The 18014-nt window shown below is 49.4% G+C and overlaps 1 protein-coding gene across 2 annotated transcripts in view; it reads right to left on the bottom strand.

Moving 5' to 3' along the window:
- ABTB3 (ankyrin repeat and BTB domain containing 3) overlaps positions 1 to 14449 on the bottom strand; it is a 187781-nt gene extending 173332 nt beyond the window's left edge. For both annotated transcript variants that reach the window (XM_055808511.1, XM_055808510.1), the window contains exon 1: positions 13248 to 14449. In XM_055808511.1, the coding sequence (XP_055664486.1) occupies positions 13248 to 14214 (967 nt within the window). In that variant the 5' untranslated portion in view covers positions 14215 to 14449. The remainder of the gene's footprint in view (positions 1 to 13247) is intronic.
- Positions 14450 to 18014: the final 3565 nt, after the last annotated feature.

The raw sequence follows: 18014 nt of genomic DNA on the forward strand, positions 1-18014 counted from the left end.
CACATGCCTGCCAGTCCATCCACCGCCCCCCACAACCTTCCAGCTCACGGGTAGTCTTCAAGCAACTACAGCCAAGGACTACAGCACTAGGGATGGCCACTGACAACTGCATTTCTGCAAGTGTGGAAACAAAAGATCTAGGAGAGCCTATTCCATTTTCCCCCAAGGAGAGGAAAGCTGGCAGCAAGCTGAACCTTTGTTAGGCATTGGAAAAGTGATGCAGGAGCATGCTGAATGACACAACGATGGAAAAAGCTTTTATCAAACCCAGTGTGAGTGCGAAGCACTCCTCATCCGTTCACCCCTGGGGTCTGGCCACAATAACAACTCAACTGAATAAAGCATGGAGCCTAGTCACTATCTCAGCAGGCCATCCTGCCTCATGGCTTCCTCAGCCCTCCCCAGGGCCTCGTCCTCACACAAGGGGTGGGGGGTACCACACAAGGGATCACCAGCTGCCTTTCTCAGTGAGATCAAACTCTTCCCAGAGGGTACCAGCCTCTCAGACAAATTCAGTGCTGCTAGAAAGTTGACAGACCTCCACCAAGACCTCGGTCCTGTTATTCAGTCCCAAGGGGGCAAAGCCTTGAAGTCCACAGCCCCTCCACAGCAATTCTCTCCCCAGTCAGTCCCCACAGTTATCAGAGAGGCACAAAACACAGGCCTAAGAAAGCAGAGCATCAGCCTCCCGCATGCCACTAGACGATGGATGGAGAAACCCACTCTCATCTTTTTCAATTAATGAGCCCCATTTTTGTTTTTCTGTGGATTGTCCCAAGGGAATGGAGTAAGGCTACCAGCCTCCTTGCAAGGAGGAGGTTAAGCTCAAATGCCCTGCATCCACTTTTAACAGAAATTGTTTGCAGCACTTAATTCCAAGAAAGCCGCAATTAATGGTGCTACGGTATCAGTAAACACACCGGTTACACCATCACAGCCTATTATTTTCCCTCCAAGACATTACGTTATTACATTATTGATGCAACAGCCTAGTGTAACAAAGCTTTGCATCCTTCTTCCTAGTGAACACCAAGTTCATGGCGCTACAGCACTGAAGCCAGATTTAGTGAGGGGTTTTTTTCCAGTAGGTCAAAAATTCCACTTAACAATCTAAAAAACAGCTGTGCAAAAAGTTAAACACCTGCCCTTAATCAAATGCAAATGCTTGGGTTTCTATTTGATACAGCTCAAAATTACAGCTCTTTCTAAATACTCTGCTTCAACAGTGAATATTTTTACCTCATCTGGACAATCTATTTTCAGAAAGGCATTCAAGAGAGATTAAGCAAGAATGCAGTAAATTAGCAAGCCACTTACGTAAATACTGAACTTCTTTGAAGTTGGGGGGGGAAAGCAGCTATATCTGAAGAGTCACCACTTCTAATGCAGAGAGCACATACGAGAGCCAGGGAAGGAAGATTTGCCAGTGTCAGAACTGCCAAAGAAAACCTAGAGAAGTTATCATGAATGGAGCTCAGAACAGTAGATCCTGCAGTGCTGTGGCTCTTACTCATTTGCAGGACTACTGAAAGAAACACAGTTTATACGTATGAACAGGACTGCAGGAAGGAGCCTCAGCTTGCAGAGCGCCCAGTCAGCAGCAAATGGTTCTGCAGCACAGAGGAAGGCCAGGAACACCCGCCACATCTTGTGCAATGCCTGGGAAGGCTGTCCAAGCGAAGCTTGAGCTAAAACATGAAACAATACTTCTCTGCAATTATTAATATATGACAGAGTATTAATAAAATCTTCAGAAACAGTCTCCTTCACATGCATAACCCCAGCACACTGTTTCACAGTCACTCCCTGCAGTAGTCAGCTCCACAAAGCCCCAGTACATTGTGAAAAGGAGAGAGCTCTTTAGTTATTTTAGATTTACTCTTTCAGTTTCATTTGATCTTCTTGCATCCTGGCTCTCTGAAAAAATTATACAGCTGATCAGTTCCTGCTTTGCCACTCGCTCTGTTGCACGGTACAACTACAGCTTCCCCTGGTGCCCTCCTTCTGGACCAAATAATGCCACTCTAGTTGACTATCGCCATACTGAAATACTGCCCTTGGGCCCCCTCGACTTTCATTATCTTTTCTGCTGTTTGCTCTATTCCTTCTTTTTCTGAAAACGAGGCTACTGAAACTGGACTAATTACTCCAGGCTCAGAGGATGTTTTAACAGGTGCTGAATTGTTCTCATTTTTCCTTATGCCACAGCCAACACCCATGTGATTAAATATCAACAACTATTTCAGTGTATCAGTGCAATGCCAGCAGCACTCCGAACCACTGTGAACCTTCACACGGAACCAGATCAGAACCCACACCTGTGATGCTTCTCAAGCCACAATCAAGAGAAAAAGGAACCTACAAAGTCCTCATTTTCTCCACCCTTCTTCCCTTAAACACTGTCCTTAACACCAAAATGGATGTTTTTCCATGGGCTCATCCAACTCAGACCCTACCAGGCCACAAAAGGTGTGAATCCCAACCCTAACAAGCCCAGTGTGCCCACACCACCCTCTCACTTCAGCCGGGGATGTCACGGCAGCACTGTCAGGAGTCTGCAACACGGATTGCACAAGCCACCCGTGAGCCTTGCAGCTCCTTTCGATGGTACAGGTCTAACTCTGCGCAGCAACTAGCTTTGTAGCCAGTTTTGCAGTTTGGGTGTGTTTGCACTGTTTGCATGGGAAGCAGCTATTAAGCAGGCAGCAGCACTCCAGGTAAACTCTCAGGCAGTCCCAAAGCACAGACAGCCCTGGGCAGGGCAATCAGAGTCATCCAGTCTCAAAGTGACAGAGGTAAGGGTGGCAGGGCCCCTTCTAAAGGAAAACCTTGGCATGGCTGCACCTCCTGGCTCAGAATGGAAGATAGCGGCCAATGCCTGAGCATCCAGGGCCAGCCCCAAACCTTAGAAAACACTTTGTGACTCACCAGCTCCTGCCTCACACCAATACAGTCTGTAATTAAAGGCGTCTGGATAGAACCTCACCAGCCCTGATAAGGCAGTGTTTCCCCACCCATCTGATAAGTGCTGAGCCTCTCCACAACCTCAAGCTCCAACTTGAGCCCTTCTCTCCCCCTGGCATCCCTGGTCAGTGGAGAGGAGGCAGAGTTGGCAGTCACCAGTATCCCCATCTGCTCTGGCGGTTTGATAGCTCTCATTAACGCAAGTCTCCTTATAAAACCTGCCAATTATCCCACACATATGCAATTTCTATGTGCTGAAGAGAGGTGACAGCCCATATCCTTTCTGAAAATCAATTAGGCTATCTGTATGCTTAAGGGGGAATAAGCCTTGGCTAGGGTATTTTTCTCCTGTTGTATTTAATCTTGCTTTAGAAGCATTCAGCCACCACAATTTAACTGCTGATATAGGTCAGACACCGTCACCGACTTACATACCTTGGCTCCCAGCTTTCGGCTGCAAGAGCATTGCTACATAAGTTCAGCATCCTTTGCATTAGATAGGTGCTTATCTCATTCCTCCATTAAAACCTGTAAAATAGCTGAAATTACTCCTGCTTGTCTAACTTGTGGTTCACCAAACATGCTCTTTAAGACGGAAGGCAAGGCACCATATGCATTCAGAGAGGCGGGAATTTTTCATTAAAAATAGCCTGCACATTGCTGGTGTCTGCCTCTGCATTCATTCAGCTCACAGAACTGTTTTCACTATCCAAAATCATTTGATGCACAAAACTTTTTGTGAGCACAGTGGTATAATAAACTCATTAACAGGTAAAGCACAACAGCAAAGCAACAACAGCTCCTAACTACTGAGGGACAGCTTGTTTGGGGTTGGAATTTTTTTCCATGTTAAAGGACTTGCGTATTTTGAAACCCCTCCTCCTTACTGAGCACATGCCAGATAATTAAACTGAACGTCTTATTTTTAAAATCTAATTTACTTTTGAAAACATACGCTGCTGGACTATTTTTAGAATTTTTCTTATGTGGGCCAGCAGAAATAGGCTAGCCAGTTAGTGCAAGGGCTTACAGGCTACACTGAGCAGTCTTTAAGCTGAACACCATGAACCAGTAAAACAGTGAGAGGAAGAAAATTTTTTTTTTTCTTTTCTTTTCAAATTAGGAATAAGTACCTGCAGCAAGGTACTGATTCTGATCTTCAGTTTTGAAAAAGCTTATTTTTAGCAAAATCTGGGTCTACAGCTTTGGCTCAAGAGCTTCTTTAATTTGTTACCAAATGCAAGAGCTCATCCTGGCGTTTGAGGGGCTGCCCTCACCACCAAAATCAGTGGGAACGTTGCCCAGGCAAAGACTAAAGGATTTGGCTTAGCAATACCTTTGGAATACCTTGTTTCATACCTCATATCATACCTCTCTAGAGTACATTTTGTGTGGAGTGAAATAACACCAGTAGCACAAGGATAATTTTTCATAAGTATTGAGTTTTGTGACCCTTTTTATAAGCATCAAAGGAAGTAACAGCATCAGAGGTACCCGCACCTAGACCCTAGCAGTTTTTTCACTATACTGCAGCCCAGAGCAAAATAACCTTACCTACCCAGACGTACACTGAATGATTCAGTGAAACTGATTTCTGTGACATGCTGGCATGTAAAAAAATGACTCTGTATTACAAAAAACAGATCTTAACAGCCTCTACAAAAAACATCTCAGTGGGTACCCCAAGTGACTCCAACCTCATCTGTCTCCTTTCTGTTGGCAGCACTTCCCACCAAAGGGCTGGGAGTCCAGCATCAGTCCCTGGACATCTGGCCCGCCTCCCCCAGTGGCAGCTCGCCTTGCTACTGGCCACATCCTCTGCTCTGAGGTGACAGAGGATTGAAGATGCTTCACCTGAGGACCACCTGCAGCCTGGGCAGTGGATACAGCTGCCAGACCCACAACCTCCATTCTTCCAGATCCCTGCCAGATAACATCCCAGAGAGGGGCCTGCAAGGCTTGCTCAGCCCTCCATAAGGAAAAGCCGATGCTCCCCAAGTTTAGCTCCTCATTCACAGCCAAACACAATATATTAGCAAAGGCACTACAGCCCAGCAGTGTTTATCCAAGACTACCATGGGGCCAGAGAAACTGTGAAACACTGTGGGATGCAAAGTTTCCTCCAATTACTTGACTGCCTTGAAAATGCAAATGCATTCACCATACCTCTGCTGCAGCCCTGGCCCTGTTTGCTTCCCCCACCTGGGAGCAATATTTCATAGCAGTGCAATTTAAAAGCAGGGTGTTTTTACTAATTTTAAAGCCTCGGACTCTCACAGGTCCAGGTGCTACTCCACAGCACTCGAGGGCAGAAATCCGGTCCTTGAAGAGGCCTCTTCTCTAATCTTCTCGGGGGTTCCTGTTCGCCTGCTCACTCACTAGCCTGTCCTAATACCTTTAAAGGCTGCATAAAGTCCATGTGCTGTTCACATGAGCAAGATCTATCCACATAAGGGCTCTGGGAGCAGGCTGCGAATTTGCTGACCCAAAGGTATTACCCATCCCTCCTGGCTCAGCTGCAACGCTTCTGCACGCTCCTATCTCCTGGCAAGCATCCCGCCTCCCACACATCCTGCAGCACTGAACCCTCCCTGCATTTTTGCTTTCAGCTGCTTCACACCACCAGGCAAGGGGGAGCTTATACCCATCTCCTGTGCTTCCATCTCTTTTGTAAGAACCCAGTATCAAAATCCATTACTGCCTTAAGCACAACAGTAAGAAGAACCCAGTCCCCATGCACCACTCCAGCAAAGTTCCCACCAAGCAGATCTGTTATGCTCACGGACAAGCCAGCCACACAGCTCCATGCATGCAGGTTTATACCATGTCTGCATGACAGCCACCTGGACCAGAATGTGGCCCAACATTTTTTAACAAGTAAGATCACATTTAACACCGTGCTTTTAAACAGCCTGGGACTGACTAGGGTGAACAAGTCCTTCCTCCCTTACCCGCCCCTGCCAGCTCAGTTCAGCAGGGACACAGTCACCTGTCTTGGGGCCTGTTGGTATGAGTGGTCTAATTTTATTCCTGTTCTGTATTGTTTAAATCTAAATCAAGCCAAAGCCAATTTCTTTCCCTCATCAGTGATGAGCAAAGAGAATCCCTGTGGGAAACTAAGCGTCCCAAGCACCTCTTCAGCCCCCAGGCTTGTCCATGGATTTACCAAAGAATGTCAACAGCCCTCTTAAAATACCATATTATAAAACCTCCTGGGCTGTTTCCAGGAACAATTTAAAGGGTACTGCTTACTATGAATTGGGTGTAGGAATCATGGAAGAGAATTAAAAAAACATCCAGATGACACGCACCACTTGAACAGAACCCAAAAAAATGGCTGCATCCCATAAGCTGTGCTGTGCAACTCCCTCCTCACCCACAAACTGCCATGGTATGGAATTGTGATGATTCAAAAGCATCGGTTTGGTGTAACAGGTTAAATTAATTAAAATAACCAAGGCAAGCCTCTGCAGCCTCGGCAAGGTGTCAGCATGAAGTGCCTGTGCCCCATCCACACGGTTGAACGGATCCACACCGATGGTGGCTCCTTGTTCTTCAACTGCTCCCAGAAACACCCCTTGCTCCGGCTACCAAAACGAGCCCACAGCTGCCTTCTCACTGACTCATTTCACTCATCAATAGCCTCCTCTCTTCTGTTTTTATAGGAGAGAGATGTAGCTTTACAGAAAGCAAAAGGAGCGACTGACCACCAGATTACACACACAGCCTACGACAGGAGGATTGCTGTATTACGTTCCAGGAAAATGGGAAGCTTATATGCTGACAGACAAATATGGCCAAGCTGAGCCCACTGACAGAAACTCTTTGTTGTAGGAAATCGCTGAAAGCAAGGACAGATTGAAAGCTGCATTTGAGGCTTCAGCTGGCACAGTCCTCTATAATGGCTGGGTTTTTTCAGACTGCCCAGTCAAACACCTCTGGCAAAGTAACCAGAAGTTAAGCTGGCTGCGCAAGTTCTGAGGTAATTCTGACTCCATCTGGATGTCTTCTAAAATACTTATCAGGTGCATAAGAATTATAATTACAGATTTATATGGAGATGGTACAGTAAGTTGCTTTTGGTCAGGAAGAAAACCAGGACAAGGAAGAAAAGTCATCCTTACTTTTTTCTTATGCCTTGCTGAAGCCTTCCATGTCTGGGCCAAAGGAAAACATGCTGCAGACAGAGCCACACTGGGACAGAGGGACTGGTAGTTCGGCACCACTGCCAGGGCTGGACTATGGCAGACACAGGGAGACAGAGAGGCAACAACAAAGTCTGGAAACTGGGAGGAGACTGGGAAAGTGAGCAGGCACTGATGCATCCCATGAAGATCATACAGGAAATTTGCAAGATTAAAGCACTGGAACAGCACACAATGCTGAGCAGCTGCTCATTTCTCTGCCCAGCAGCTAATGCTAATACTGGGTGTTAAAGAAGAGAATGGAGCAGTCCACCGGGCTCCAAGCACCCACCTTGGCTCCTGCAAGTGCACAGAAAGCCAATCTGCTTGGGGACGCAAATGGCAGCAACGCTACTGCTGGTCATCCCCACAGCCAGAGAGCGCATCCTGCTGATGAACTCCCTCATCCTTCATCCATCCCCTCCTTCCTTTTTCTGTATAGCCTCTACTGGGCCAACAACAGAGCTATTTTGCGTGGAAGCTGCTAGTTTCAGCGAGCTGACTGAAAGAAGCCTCTGTTCTTTTTGCACTACACATTGGCCACTGGAAATCACTCCAGGCAGAGGATTTAATTCCCAACACCCACGTTCTCCAGCAAACAGCTGTCTTCTCCTCTGGTGTCATCTAATGGAGCTCAGCTTCCTCCTTTCACACCTTTGATCATCAGGGGTAATGTCAGAAGGCCATAAAGCTTTCCACTAACTTCTGAGAGCGCAGAAAATACCTGTCCAGAACAACAGGGAAAAGGCTCAGACTGTAGATGTCCCCAGCCAGCGCACCACTGGGCATCTACTCTGGGCAACGTGGAAGATTTCCGACTGATAAGTGACAGCTTGGTTTGATACACTGCACAAATGCCAACATGCTAACCATGGTGTCTTTTTTACTCAACATAATTTTGAGCAGCTACACAACAGAGAACATTTACAGTAGCATTAGGGTAAGGAAGAAAGTTGTCCCTAATTCTCACCTGTACCTTGTGTCACCTGCTCACAGGAGGGCTGAAAGACTACATGAAGCTGTTAGCATTCAGCAAAAAAGCCAGGAACTCAATATACTGCTAAAATTATGCTGTTATTCCCCTAACATGCTCTTTGTATATACAATCGTATTTCTCAATCATCATGCCAAAGCCTCTTTTACATCAGAAACCAAGGTAGCTGCAGCCTTAAAACTCCCTAGCGTGGCCACGGCTATAACTGTTATTAAGGTACTTTCCAATATGACAAAGGGAATAACCATATTTGCATACATCAGCTTTACGATTATTCTGGGCGTCCCTAGTGTAACTATTTCTGGGATTTTTTTTTTTCACATTATACTCATCACTGAAACAAATTACATGAATAAAAATGTCCAGAGGGAAACAAACCTTCGTCAGCCAGTGAAACTGCAACCTCCCACCGGGTCTCTACTTCCCAGTCCCACCACTGCTGCTTCTCAACCCTCACAACGCAACGGAGCAACAAGCACACATGCATTAAGCAACCAGCTGTCCCACTCCTGCCAGGTGTTAAAGCAACCCACCTCGTTCCAGGCAAGCGGCACAGTTCCCCCACTGCCATCCTAGCTCCCACCAGCACTGGTAGCCACAATTGGACACAACCTTCTGCCCTTTGGGCAGGTGACTCTCCCTCCCCTCTCCAGACGGGACAAATCCGCAACTTGTTCAGAGAGGCTGTGGAAGTTTGCCTGGGAGGTTGTCAGGTAAAAGAATCAAGCAAAAATACACATAATTTGTTGCACCACTACTCATGTCAACCTCTTGGCAAGGGACTCAAGTGCCCAAGAGCAGATGGGAAAAATATAACAGCAAAGACCTTTAAGTAAAACATGCAGGTGCATATAAGAAACTTCAAACTGTATTCCAAATGTATTTTACTAGTAAAAAATATGATTGAAATGTAATGGGGGGAAAGAAGGATGTTCTTGAAACCACAGATTAAAAAAGCCCAGGAGAAAGGCATGAAATTCCATTTTGTACCCAAATATTCCTCTATCATCCTAGCTGAAATAAGTTTTAGATTGATTTTTACGTTGCCCCTAAAGCTGTAATGGCATCTTGAATGATTCAATTACAACAGAAAGCAGAGAAGTAACAAACAGATAACAGGATACTCGCCAGTAAAAGAATGGCATGATCTCTATATAGACACACATATGTATACATATGTATCAGAACTTAAAAGCATTAACTGATTTGGTTAAGCTGTGCTAATATATCAGTATCGCTCATTTGCTTGGAGTCCCTCTAGTTCGCCTGGATTAGGGGAAGAGGCTGAGGTTAAACTGAGGTTAGCGGACACGTGTCAGCCAAGCCTGACCTAATCCTGGGTTTCTTCCTAGTTGTTGTGTCTTCCTCTAAGTAATATTAAGAATAGGAAGAAACCACGGGGATGCAGTTGTGTTCCAAATAGCTATTTTTAGTAGCTGAACACAAACAGAAAAGGCAGAGTTGTGCACACCAGCTGCTCCACAGAAACCTCCTCCCCACAGTCCCCTGCTCCCTGGCTGTGTCCCTTACGGCCCCTGCCCTTCCCACCACACGTCATGCCACATAAGATAAGGAGACCCAAGACTAAAACGGGAACAACCCATTTTCTAAACTCTATATAGTGTTGTCTAATACCACTCCTCCTTCAGGTGGCTTCGAGCTGCTTTGACCTGCCATCCAAGCATCCCCTGTGAAAATTAAATACATGGACTTTCTCCTATGATTTGTGCTGGATCAAAGACCTGGAGAAACTTCCCAGTCATCTCAAAGCAGCTCTCAGCCCTAAAAGTAGGCATTTGATAAGCAATAAAGAAATGAAAATAATATAGTTTAAACCACAGAGGTGCCAGCTTTTACTGCCTTTCATCGAGTACACAATATTTTGCTTCCGCTACTTCAAGGGAAATAACACTCCACGCAACTGTTATAGGATGTAAAATGTGTACTGTGCTGTTCAGATGGAGCTCGTAATTGAAACATTTGAGCACCAACGAAATCCCAAACGTTAAGTTTTTAATTTTCATTCAACCATGACATTAAAATTCTGGTTGTGCAGTGGGGGGGAAAAAAAAAAAAAAAAAAAAAAAAGATTACTACCTTAGAGTGCTTCTAAGGTCTATTCTTCCTGATATAGTAACTGGGATATGCTCAGCCAAGATGCCAGCAGCTGCTGGCACACTCCAGGCAGCTTGCTTCCAACACCACTGCCTGCTTCTCCTTTGTCATCCCTACCCCTGTCCCACACAAAAGGTTATCATCAAGGAGACATGGCATTAAGGAGTGCCACCAACTTCATCCATGTGCCTTCAACCCCACATAAGGAACGAGCAGACACCTGTTGGAGAGCAGTGCTCCCATCAAGGCAGCTGTCCAAGCTTGGGCCAGACATACCCAAGACAAGCCCCACAGGCTGAAGCACCCACCGAAAGAACCAGCTCAGTCATCTTCTTTGTCTTGAAGGCACATGACCATCACTTATAGGAAGGAGGTGGTTATCTTGCAATACTTACGTTATTCAGCAGCTTCCAAGATGACTGGGCATGACACCAGGCTAAAAACCTCAGCTGAAACCACGAAACGCTCTGCACAGCTGATGGGGAAGCCCTGAAAGGCTGGTTTGTATCTTACAGATCCTCAAGACCATCTTCCCAAACATTCATGTTCACAAACTGTATTACAGCAGTCTCAGACTACATTCATGCACAAACTCATGTTCCTCACATGCATCTCGTGATCTTCATGGGTTGCCTGTTTCATTCTCCAGACAGAATTTAAGGTGCTGAATTTAGCCTGGAAATTAAAAGTTTGATGTTTGTCTGCCAGAGACACACCATCTCTCCCTCCCAAAACCTGCCTGCAGACAAGGTGGTACCAGGGCTCTGTTTCTGCACTGCTTTCCTTTCCCCCCCTCCTTCAATCAGATCATATTGGCCAGGGTACCTCCAGAAAGGACCCTGCCACCACTTCTCATCCACATCTGATGGACCAAATCCACTGATTTCAGTGCCCATGTATCCACATGCCACTCTGATTTATCAAACCTCCAGAGTACAAGACCTGTCTCTTCTCCTGGAGTAGTACAGAGAGATGGGAGAAATCTGCTACCTATTAAGTTGCTTTATCACGGTATTTCAAGTAGTGAGTACAGAGGGAGGATGACCTTGTGGCTAACGCCACTATATAGAGATGTAGCTTCTAGCAGTCCTAGCATCCTACCACAGATTGCCCAAATAGTTTCGAGCAGGTCAAATAATCTCACATCAGATATCCCTACCTTTTAAGTGCCTGAGAAGGAAACATTTGCAACCAACCATGGATCACTCCAACATCAAAATGGTGAGGACTATACAGATACATATCTCATTGGCGAAGAAACAGGCCAATGTGTTTAATAGTTTATAATGGCTGGTTTAGTTGCCATAAAAGTACTTAAAAGCATGCAACACGCCCTTGGATTAAATCTAAATAAATGTAAACAGCAATAAAACTGCTTCTATTACAAGAAGGCCTGACTCTTGCTTGCACCTGTAACTCTAAATATATATAGCAGGATGCCAAAGTACGTATTATAAGATGCCGAAAAGCAAAACAACATTACAGTCATCTGCATAGAAAGCATAACGACACAGGGAGAGAGGCAAAACAAAATGGACAACTTGCTAGGGTCTGATTCGAAGATCTTAGAAAAATGCCATTTGCTCGAGTCAGGACTGAGCCTAAGCAAGGAGATCTCTGCCAGGTAAAGCAACAACAAAATGGAGACAAACTCCAAATCGTGTCCCCGGAAGGGAGATGTATGAGGGTCAGAACGAAGTTCATTCAAATCCACCGAGCTGATACAGAGGGAGTTAGAGCTGCAAAACAAAATGAAAGGCTCCGTAGGAGCCTGCACAGCCAGTACTGCAATGTCAGAAACGCAACACAGTACCATCATCTGAAACCTACAGGCACAGTACTAGGACTCGAGGAAAAAAACAAGGCTGGCACTCCTGGGGAGCGCTAGAACAAAGCGCAAGGGTCCTGCAACACACGCCCCTGACAGCAGATGCCTTTCGAGGGGACGTTCAGCAGAGCCTCTGGGGAGGACATCCACGGCTGAAGTAAAACCACCAGAGGAATATAACGGAGCCGCATCTATTTACACCGGGGAGGAGGATCTGCCTTTTGCTCCTGCTCGGCACCCTCCGTCGGGTCTCTCACGGGAGGAGAGGTGTCTTAACACAATAGACAATTAGCTGTAATGCATCGTCTGTGGCTATAACAACTTAACTGGGCTTATCTGTAGACCTGATCTAAGCTTCCAGTTATCCTTGTTCTCCCAGTCCCGCCCAGTACGCCCTCCCCCCCAAAAAAATAAAAACCAACATTTGCATCTCAGCTTGACAGGTATTTTGTATTTAAGCTCAGTCAAAGTGTTTGCTTGCGCCTGCGGATGCTCAGCAGAAGGCAGGAGAAAACCACTCGGTTTTAATTCTACCTCCCCGAGACACGGCTCGTTCCTTTTTCCCTTCCCTGCCAGAGGGAGCTGAAATAAGAAACGTCAACTTTGAGAGCTCATTAAAAATACTGGACTCTTAGTTTAAAAAAAAAAAATTAGAAGAAAAAAAAACCCCAGGAAGTTGATGCATCACCGTGTTGCATCTGTGTCAAGCTCTGGGTAAACAAGCAGCAACATGAATGAAATCTGTCCAGAAAGACTGCATTTCAGCGCCAACCACGCAATCTCTGGCCAAACCACTGCATATGTAACAAAGTTTGATCTCGCCTGCGAGCGCTCAGCTGCGCTTCTGCCATTTCCTGTGGAGAGCGGAGGCTCCGAAGGCTGCCCACCCCCGGCCCCGCCGCCAGCGGCCCCTGCACACACGCACCCGCGGGCGGGCAGAGCAGACGGGGATGCTCGGCAGCTCCCTGCCCGCGCCCCGGCCGGGCACCGCCGGGAAGGGGCAAAGCGGCCGCGCTGCCGCCCTCCCTCCCCGCCCGCCCCGGCGCCGTCCCCGTCCCCGTCGGCAGGTGCCGCGGCCCGCCCCGCACCCGGGGGCCCGCCCGCCGCGGGGGTCCCGCCCCGGCGCAACAGGTGCCCGGTGCCGCCCCGCGGCCGCACTCACCGCTGGCGTTCTTGCCGCAGATGAGGTGCTGGTAGGGCTGCAGCAAGCCCCAGAGCTCGGGGTCGTTGTTGACCGTCTGCTCCAGCGCTTCCAGGGTAAAGCGGGGCGCCTCGCCGCCCTCCTTCTCCTTCTCGGCCGGGGCGGCGGCGGCAGCCGGGGGGCGGCCGGGCGGCGGGAGCGGGGCGGCGGGGCCGGCCAGCACCCGGGCGTGGATGTCGCGGAAGAGGCTCTCGGTGCCGGCGGTGAGGTAGATGGCGGCGTGCTCGTGGATGCGCAGGGCCACGCGGCTGTCCACCATCCAGCGGTAGAACTTGCCCACGGAGAAGGCCAGCCCGCAGCGCGCCGACTTGCCGCGGCTGAAGCGGTCGCCGCCGCTGCCGCTCATGTTGTAGAGCGAGAGGGCCCCGAGGGCGGCCGCCGTGCAGCGGGCCGACAGCGTCCAGCCCAGGACGATCTCCATGGCGCTCCGCACCTCGTGTTTGGTGCACTTGGCGAAGCGGAGGCTCAGCCGCTGCGCCTCCCGGGCGATGCGCACCAGCGCCCGGCTCACCAGCGTCGAGAGCCGCGCCGCCGCATCCCGGCTCCCGGGACTGGCGGCGGCGGCGGCGCCCGGCGCCCGCGGCTCCCGGCGCGGCGGCGGCAGCAGCAGCAGCGCCTCCACCTCCTCCAGGCTCCAGGGGACCTCCTCAAGGTCGGGCAGGAGCCGGGAGCACTGCTGCCCCACGCAGTCCAGCACCTCGGAGTCTTCCGCTAGGACGGTGTTGACGGTGTCGAAGCTGTTGTGCCGACTGTGCATGGAGTCAGTTAGGTGCGGCCAGCAGCTTCCTCCATAGGGGTACGCGGGGTGCGAATCCGAGCAGCACAGCGACAAGTTGGAGGAGCGCACCGAGTCCGCCGCGCCACCATACCCGGAGTCCAGCGTCAGGTCTTCCAGCGTCCTCACCGCCGTCTTACCTCTCCGGGCCATCGCTGCACTTCATGCTGCACCCGCGGGACCCGGGCGGGGAGCGGCTCACGGGAACGGCGGGGAGGAGGGAAGAGAACAGCGAGGGGGCGCGGCGAGACCCGCCGGCCGCAGCCCGCTGCCGCCCCGCTCCGCCAGACGCCAGCGAAGCCGCGGTGCTGCCCGCGCCCTGCTACCGGCCGTGGCTCCGGCTCCTGCACTGCGCCGCGCCGCCGGCCCGACACCGCACCGCAGCGCAGCGCCGGCCAGGCGGCGGGGGGGGGGGGCGGGGCCATGCAAAGCGCCTCCAGCTGTCGGCCAATGGGCCGGCGCGGAGGCGGAGACATGCAAAGCATCGCGCCCGGCGGCCAATGGGGCGGCGCCCTGCGCTTGGCCGCACCTCCCCTCGCCTCCGCGGGGTGCGGAGCCGCGCTGCGATGGGGCGGGCGGGGGGCGCTGCCCCGCGGGCCCCGCTGCCCCCGGCCCGCTCCGGCCCGCTCCGGCCCGGCTACAGCCCCCGCGCAGGCGGGACCCCGCGGTCCGTCCCGGCGGCGCGGGCTTGGCTCGCTGCGGAGCGGAGCGGCGCGGATCCGGCGCCGGCCCGGCGGGGCTGGCAGGCGGGTGCGTGGCGAGGCTCGGGGGGAGCGCGGCCAGCCGTGTCCCCGCGCATCGCGTCCTCCGTCCCCCCCGGCTGGGGGCAGCAAGGTGTGCAGCGTGTCTCCGTGACACCCACCGCTGCCGTCCGTCAGTCCCGCTCCAGCCCTCACGGGTTTTCCACGCCGGCAGTGTCCTGATGTTGCTGTAGGTAAATGAACGGGAGCGCAGGCACACACACACGAACAGGGCGAGACAGCCAAGGTGTTTTGAAAGCAAGCAGACGCTGCCGTGTGAGGATACCAGAAGTCGCTGGAGTCAGGAAAAGCCAATTTCCAAATAATTAAAACAAATACAATAAAGCCCTGAGACATTCTTGAAATTAACCCCCTAAGTATCACAAAGCCTTTGACAAGTTAAGATTTGTATTGAGCTTAAGGTGCATTTCCTAGGCGCATTAAGATTCCTTGCGCAATATACAATTTATCCCAAACTAATGTATTTTAATCTTACATTGCTAGGCTTTAGTGTTATTAGGAGCTGCTGGGCTAATATCCCGGGCAACAGACTGAGAATGTATATGCTTGCGTGTTCTGGTTTTGAAGAAATGTTATATCCTTTTAAGTGTAAAATACCAGCGAAATTCTATCCCTTTAAGGATAAAAGCCTCGCAAACACATTTCTCTATCATGCCAACAGAGGCGGCCAAAATTCTTGAGCAGACAAGGCGAGTCATGTAAGAGATTTCCCCGTCCAAGTGAGCAAAGCCTGGCAATCCTTCAACATAAACTTCCTACAGGAAAGGCACAAACGCAAGTACAGGTAGGCTCAAAGTCAAACAGGTTGGGGAAAACTATGACATCACTGAAAACACCAAGAGGGGGTTGCCTTCCAAATGAAGTCAAGTGCTGTCAGAAACTGGTTTCTCAGCATAGCCTTGGTCCTTCTACAAGATGCGCTATGCACAGTGGGTTTCAGCAGAAATCCTGACCACCACCGTATCCTGATAAAAAGCAGCAGCGCTGAGGACAGGAGCAACATGAACTAGAGGCACTGTCATGCTGCAAGGAAGAAGTTGAGGCCCATGCTGCCGGCTAGTCTTTGGCAGGGGGGGTCATCAAAAATGCCTTGAGAACAAAATCCTATGGATGGTTTTTTGATTATCCAGCCATATATCCCGCAGTAGAGCCCTCTGGTGTCTTCAGCACTTCAGTGCAGTGGCTGTTCAAAATTCACATTTCTGTGTGATAGAAGGAAGGAACCTCCATGACCAAGACCCTCAGGACAGTTATTTTTCTAACAAACTCCATTCACCTGACTGTCCCTATGCTTTCACAAAGTGCCACAACTGCTTGTGCTGAGCACATGTGATAGCAGGTCAAACTCAGGGAAAGTCCAAGTTTGGGAGGTTTCCTAGTAAATGGTTTGTTTGGCTTCACGGACACACAAGGTGGACATCCAGAGAGGATGGAAAAAGCGAGCTGGTTTGTTTGTTCACCAGCCTTTGTAAAAAACAGTACTTCAGAAGTCAACACCAGCCTTACGTGTTGCATTATTTTTAGGTTACAGCATTAACCATGTATTGAGATGAACAGCATAAATGAGAAGTGGACAGTTGTCTCAGGCTGTGTGCAGACTCAGGCATTCATGCTGCTGACTCACAGACAGTTTCTACTTCAAAAGAGGTTGGAGTGCTTTTGTTGTTTTGTTTTGTTTTAATTTGCAAAGCAAAATATTGGGCATTACTAGATATTTTGTAGTCGCAACACAATGTACATCACCTCGCACATGACGGTTTGATTCCTGGTCACACTACCAGTTCAGAAGATGTTGCGACACTTGAACACACCAAAGGCATGTATGTCAGCAGCACCAGCCTGGTTTAAACTTTCAAAAGGGGTAGCGAGAGCTTCTGACTCATTTCTTCAGAAGACTAATTACCTTCTCATTGAAAGGGCTGGAAGTTCAAATCAGCACAGAGTGGCCATTCTGGATCTCCAGTGATCTCGCAGTGCCTGAAGGATCTCACCTGCCCAGGTGTGGATACCCAGGCTGCTGCATCCCAAAGCAAGCTTCAGCGTGATTTGGAAGAACATCTGAAAGTGCTCCTGAGACAGGGTGACTTGAAACCACCCTGGGAAAAGATGGATCAAACAGTTTGGATTGGAAACACACCCACACCCCTGCAACACCTTTGGTGCCTGCATGAGGAGAGCTCCAGAGACAGTGGAGTCAGTCCTCAGCTTTAATCCAGAAAGGACACCTCACCTCTCCTGCCCTGGGCTGAAAGGCTCTTGTCTGCAGCTGTACCCCACTCTGCAAGCCTTACAGCCAGGGTCCTTTCTTTGCCTGTTAGACAAAAACATCCACTGCAGAAAACAAAGTCCCTTTGTGTGTCAAAGGCTGGGGACACACTCAAAATTTTCAGCTCGTTGGAGACATGGACATCAATTATCCTCACAGAGAATTCAGACAGGGATTGATTAAGTACCATTCCAGGGCGACAAGTGCCAGCAAAAACTCTGAAAGAGGGAAAATCCAACCACATTTTAAAAAGGTGCTCAGGGCAAAGTTAACTGAATGGAAGTTGGCATTTGTGTGGGGAGAGCACCAAGTGTCACAATTCTTTCCATCCCCACCCAGTTAACTGCCCACAAATGGCATCTTCTTGAAAGCTGTAAGGAAAACCATAACAGCAAACAGGCTGTCATACAGAACAGGAATGTACCTAGGAGCAGGCTACTCCACGTAGTTTCTGTATTCAAAATTCAATGCACTGCACTGCACTAACAGCTCAGATCAAGAGCAGCATTTGCAGGATCTCCTAGTGCTATCTCCAACTGCTAAGAACAAGCAGCGAGCCTTGTGAGGGCCTTGCTTATATTGCTGGGGAAGTTGGAGTGCTAATGTTTCTACTCAAAGGGGGTTAATTTACAAACCGAGGCTGTAATCCTGTACCTGTAAGGCAGGTGTGAAATGCAGATCCCTGGCGGGGGAGCCTTTAGGGCTGCAGCATGTATACAGTCTGCTGCAAAGAAGATGCCTGTCAAAGAAGGAACCAAATGCTGGCATCAGGTAGCATCATCCCTGCAGTGTCACTGAGTGGCTGCTGCCAACTGTTTAGACAAGCAGGCTCAGGGAGATGACTCTGGTGTTGCACCTCCAACGCATACAACACCGAAAGGAATGGGGATGAGTGACGCAATGAGGCCACTGGCTCTAGCTGGAAA

The sequence above is a fragment of the Falco peregrinus genome, chromosome 6, assembly GCF_023634155.1.
Source record: "Falco peregrinus isolate bFalPer1 chromosome 6, bFalPer1.pri, whole genome shotgun sequence".
NCBI lineage: Eukaryota > Metazoa > Chordata > Aves > Falconiformes > Falconidae > Falco > Falco peregrinus.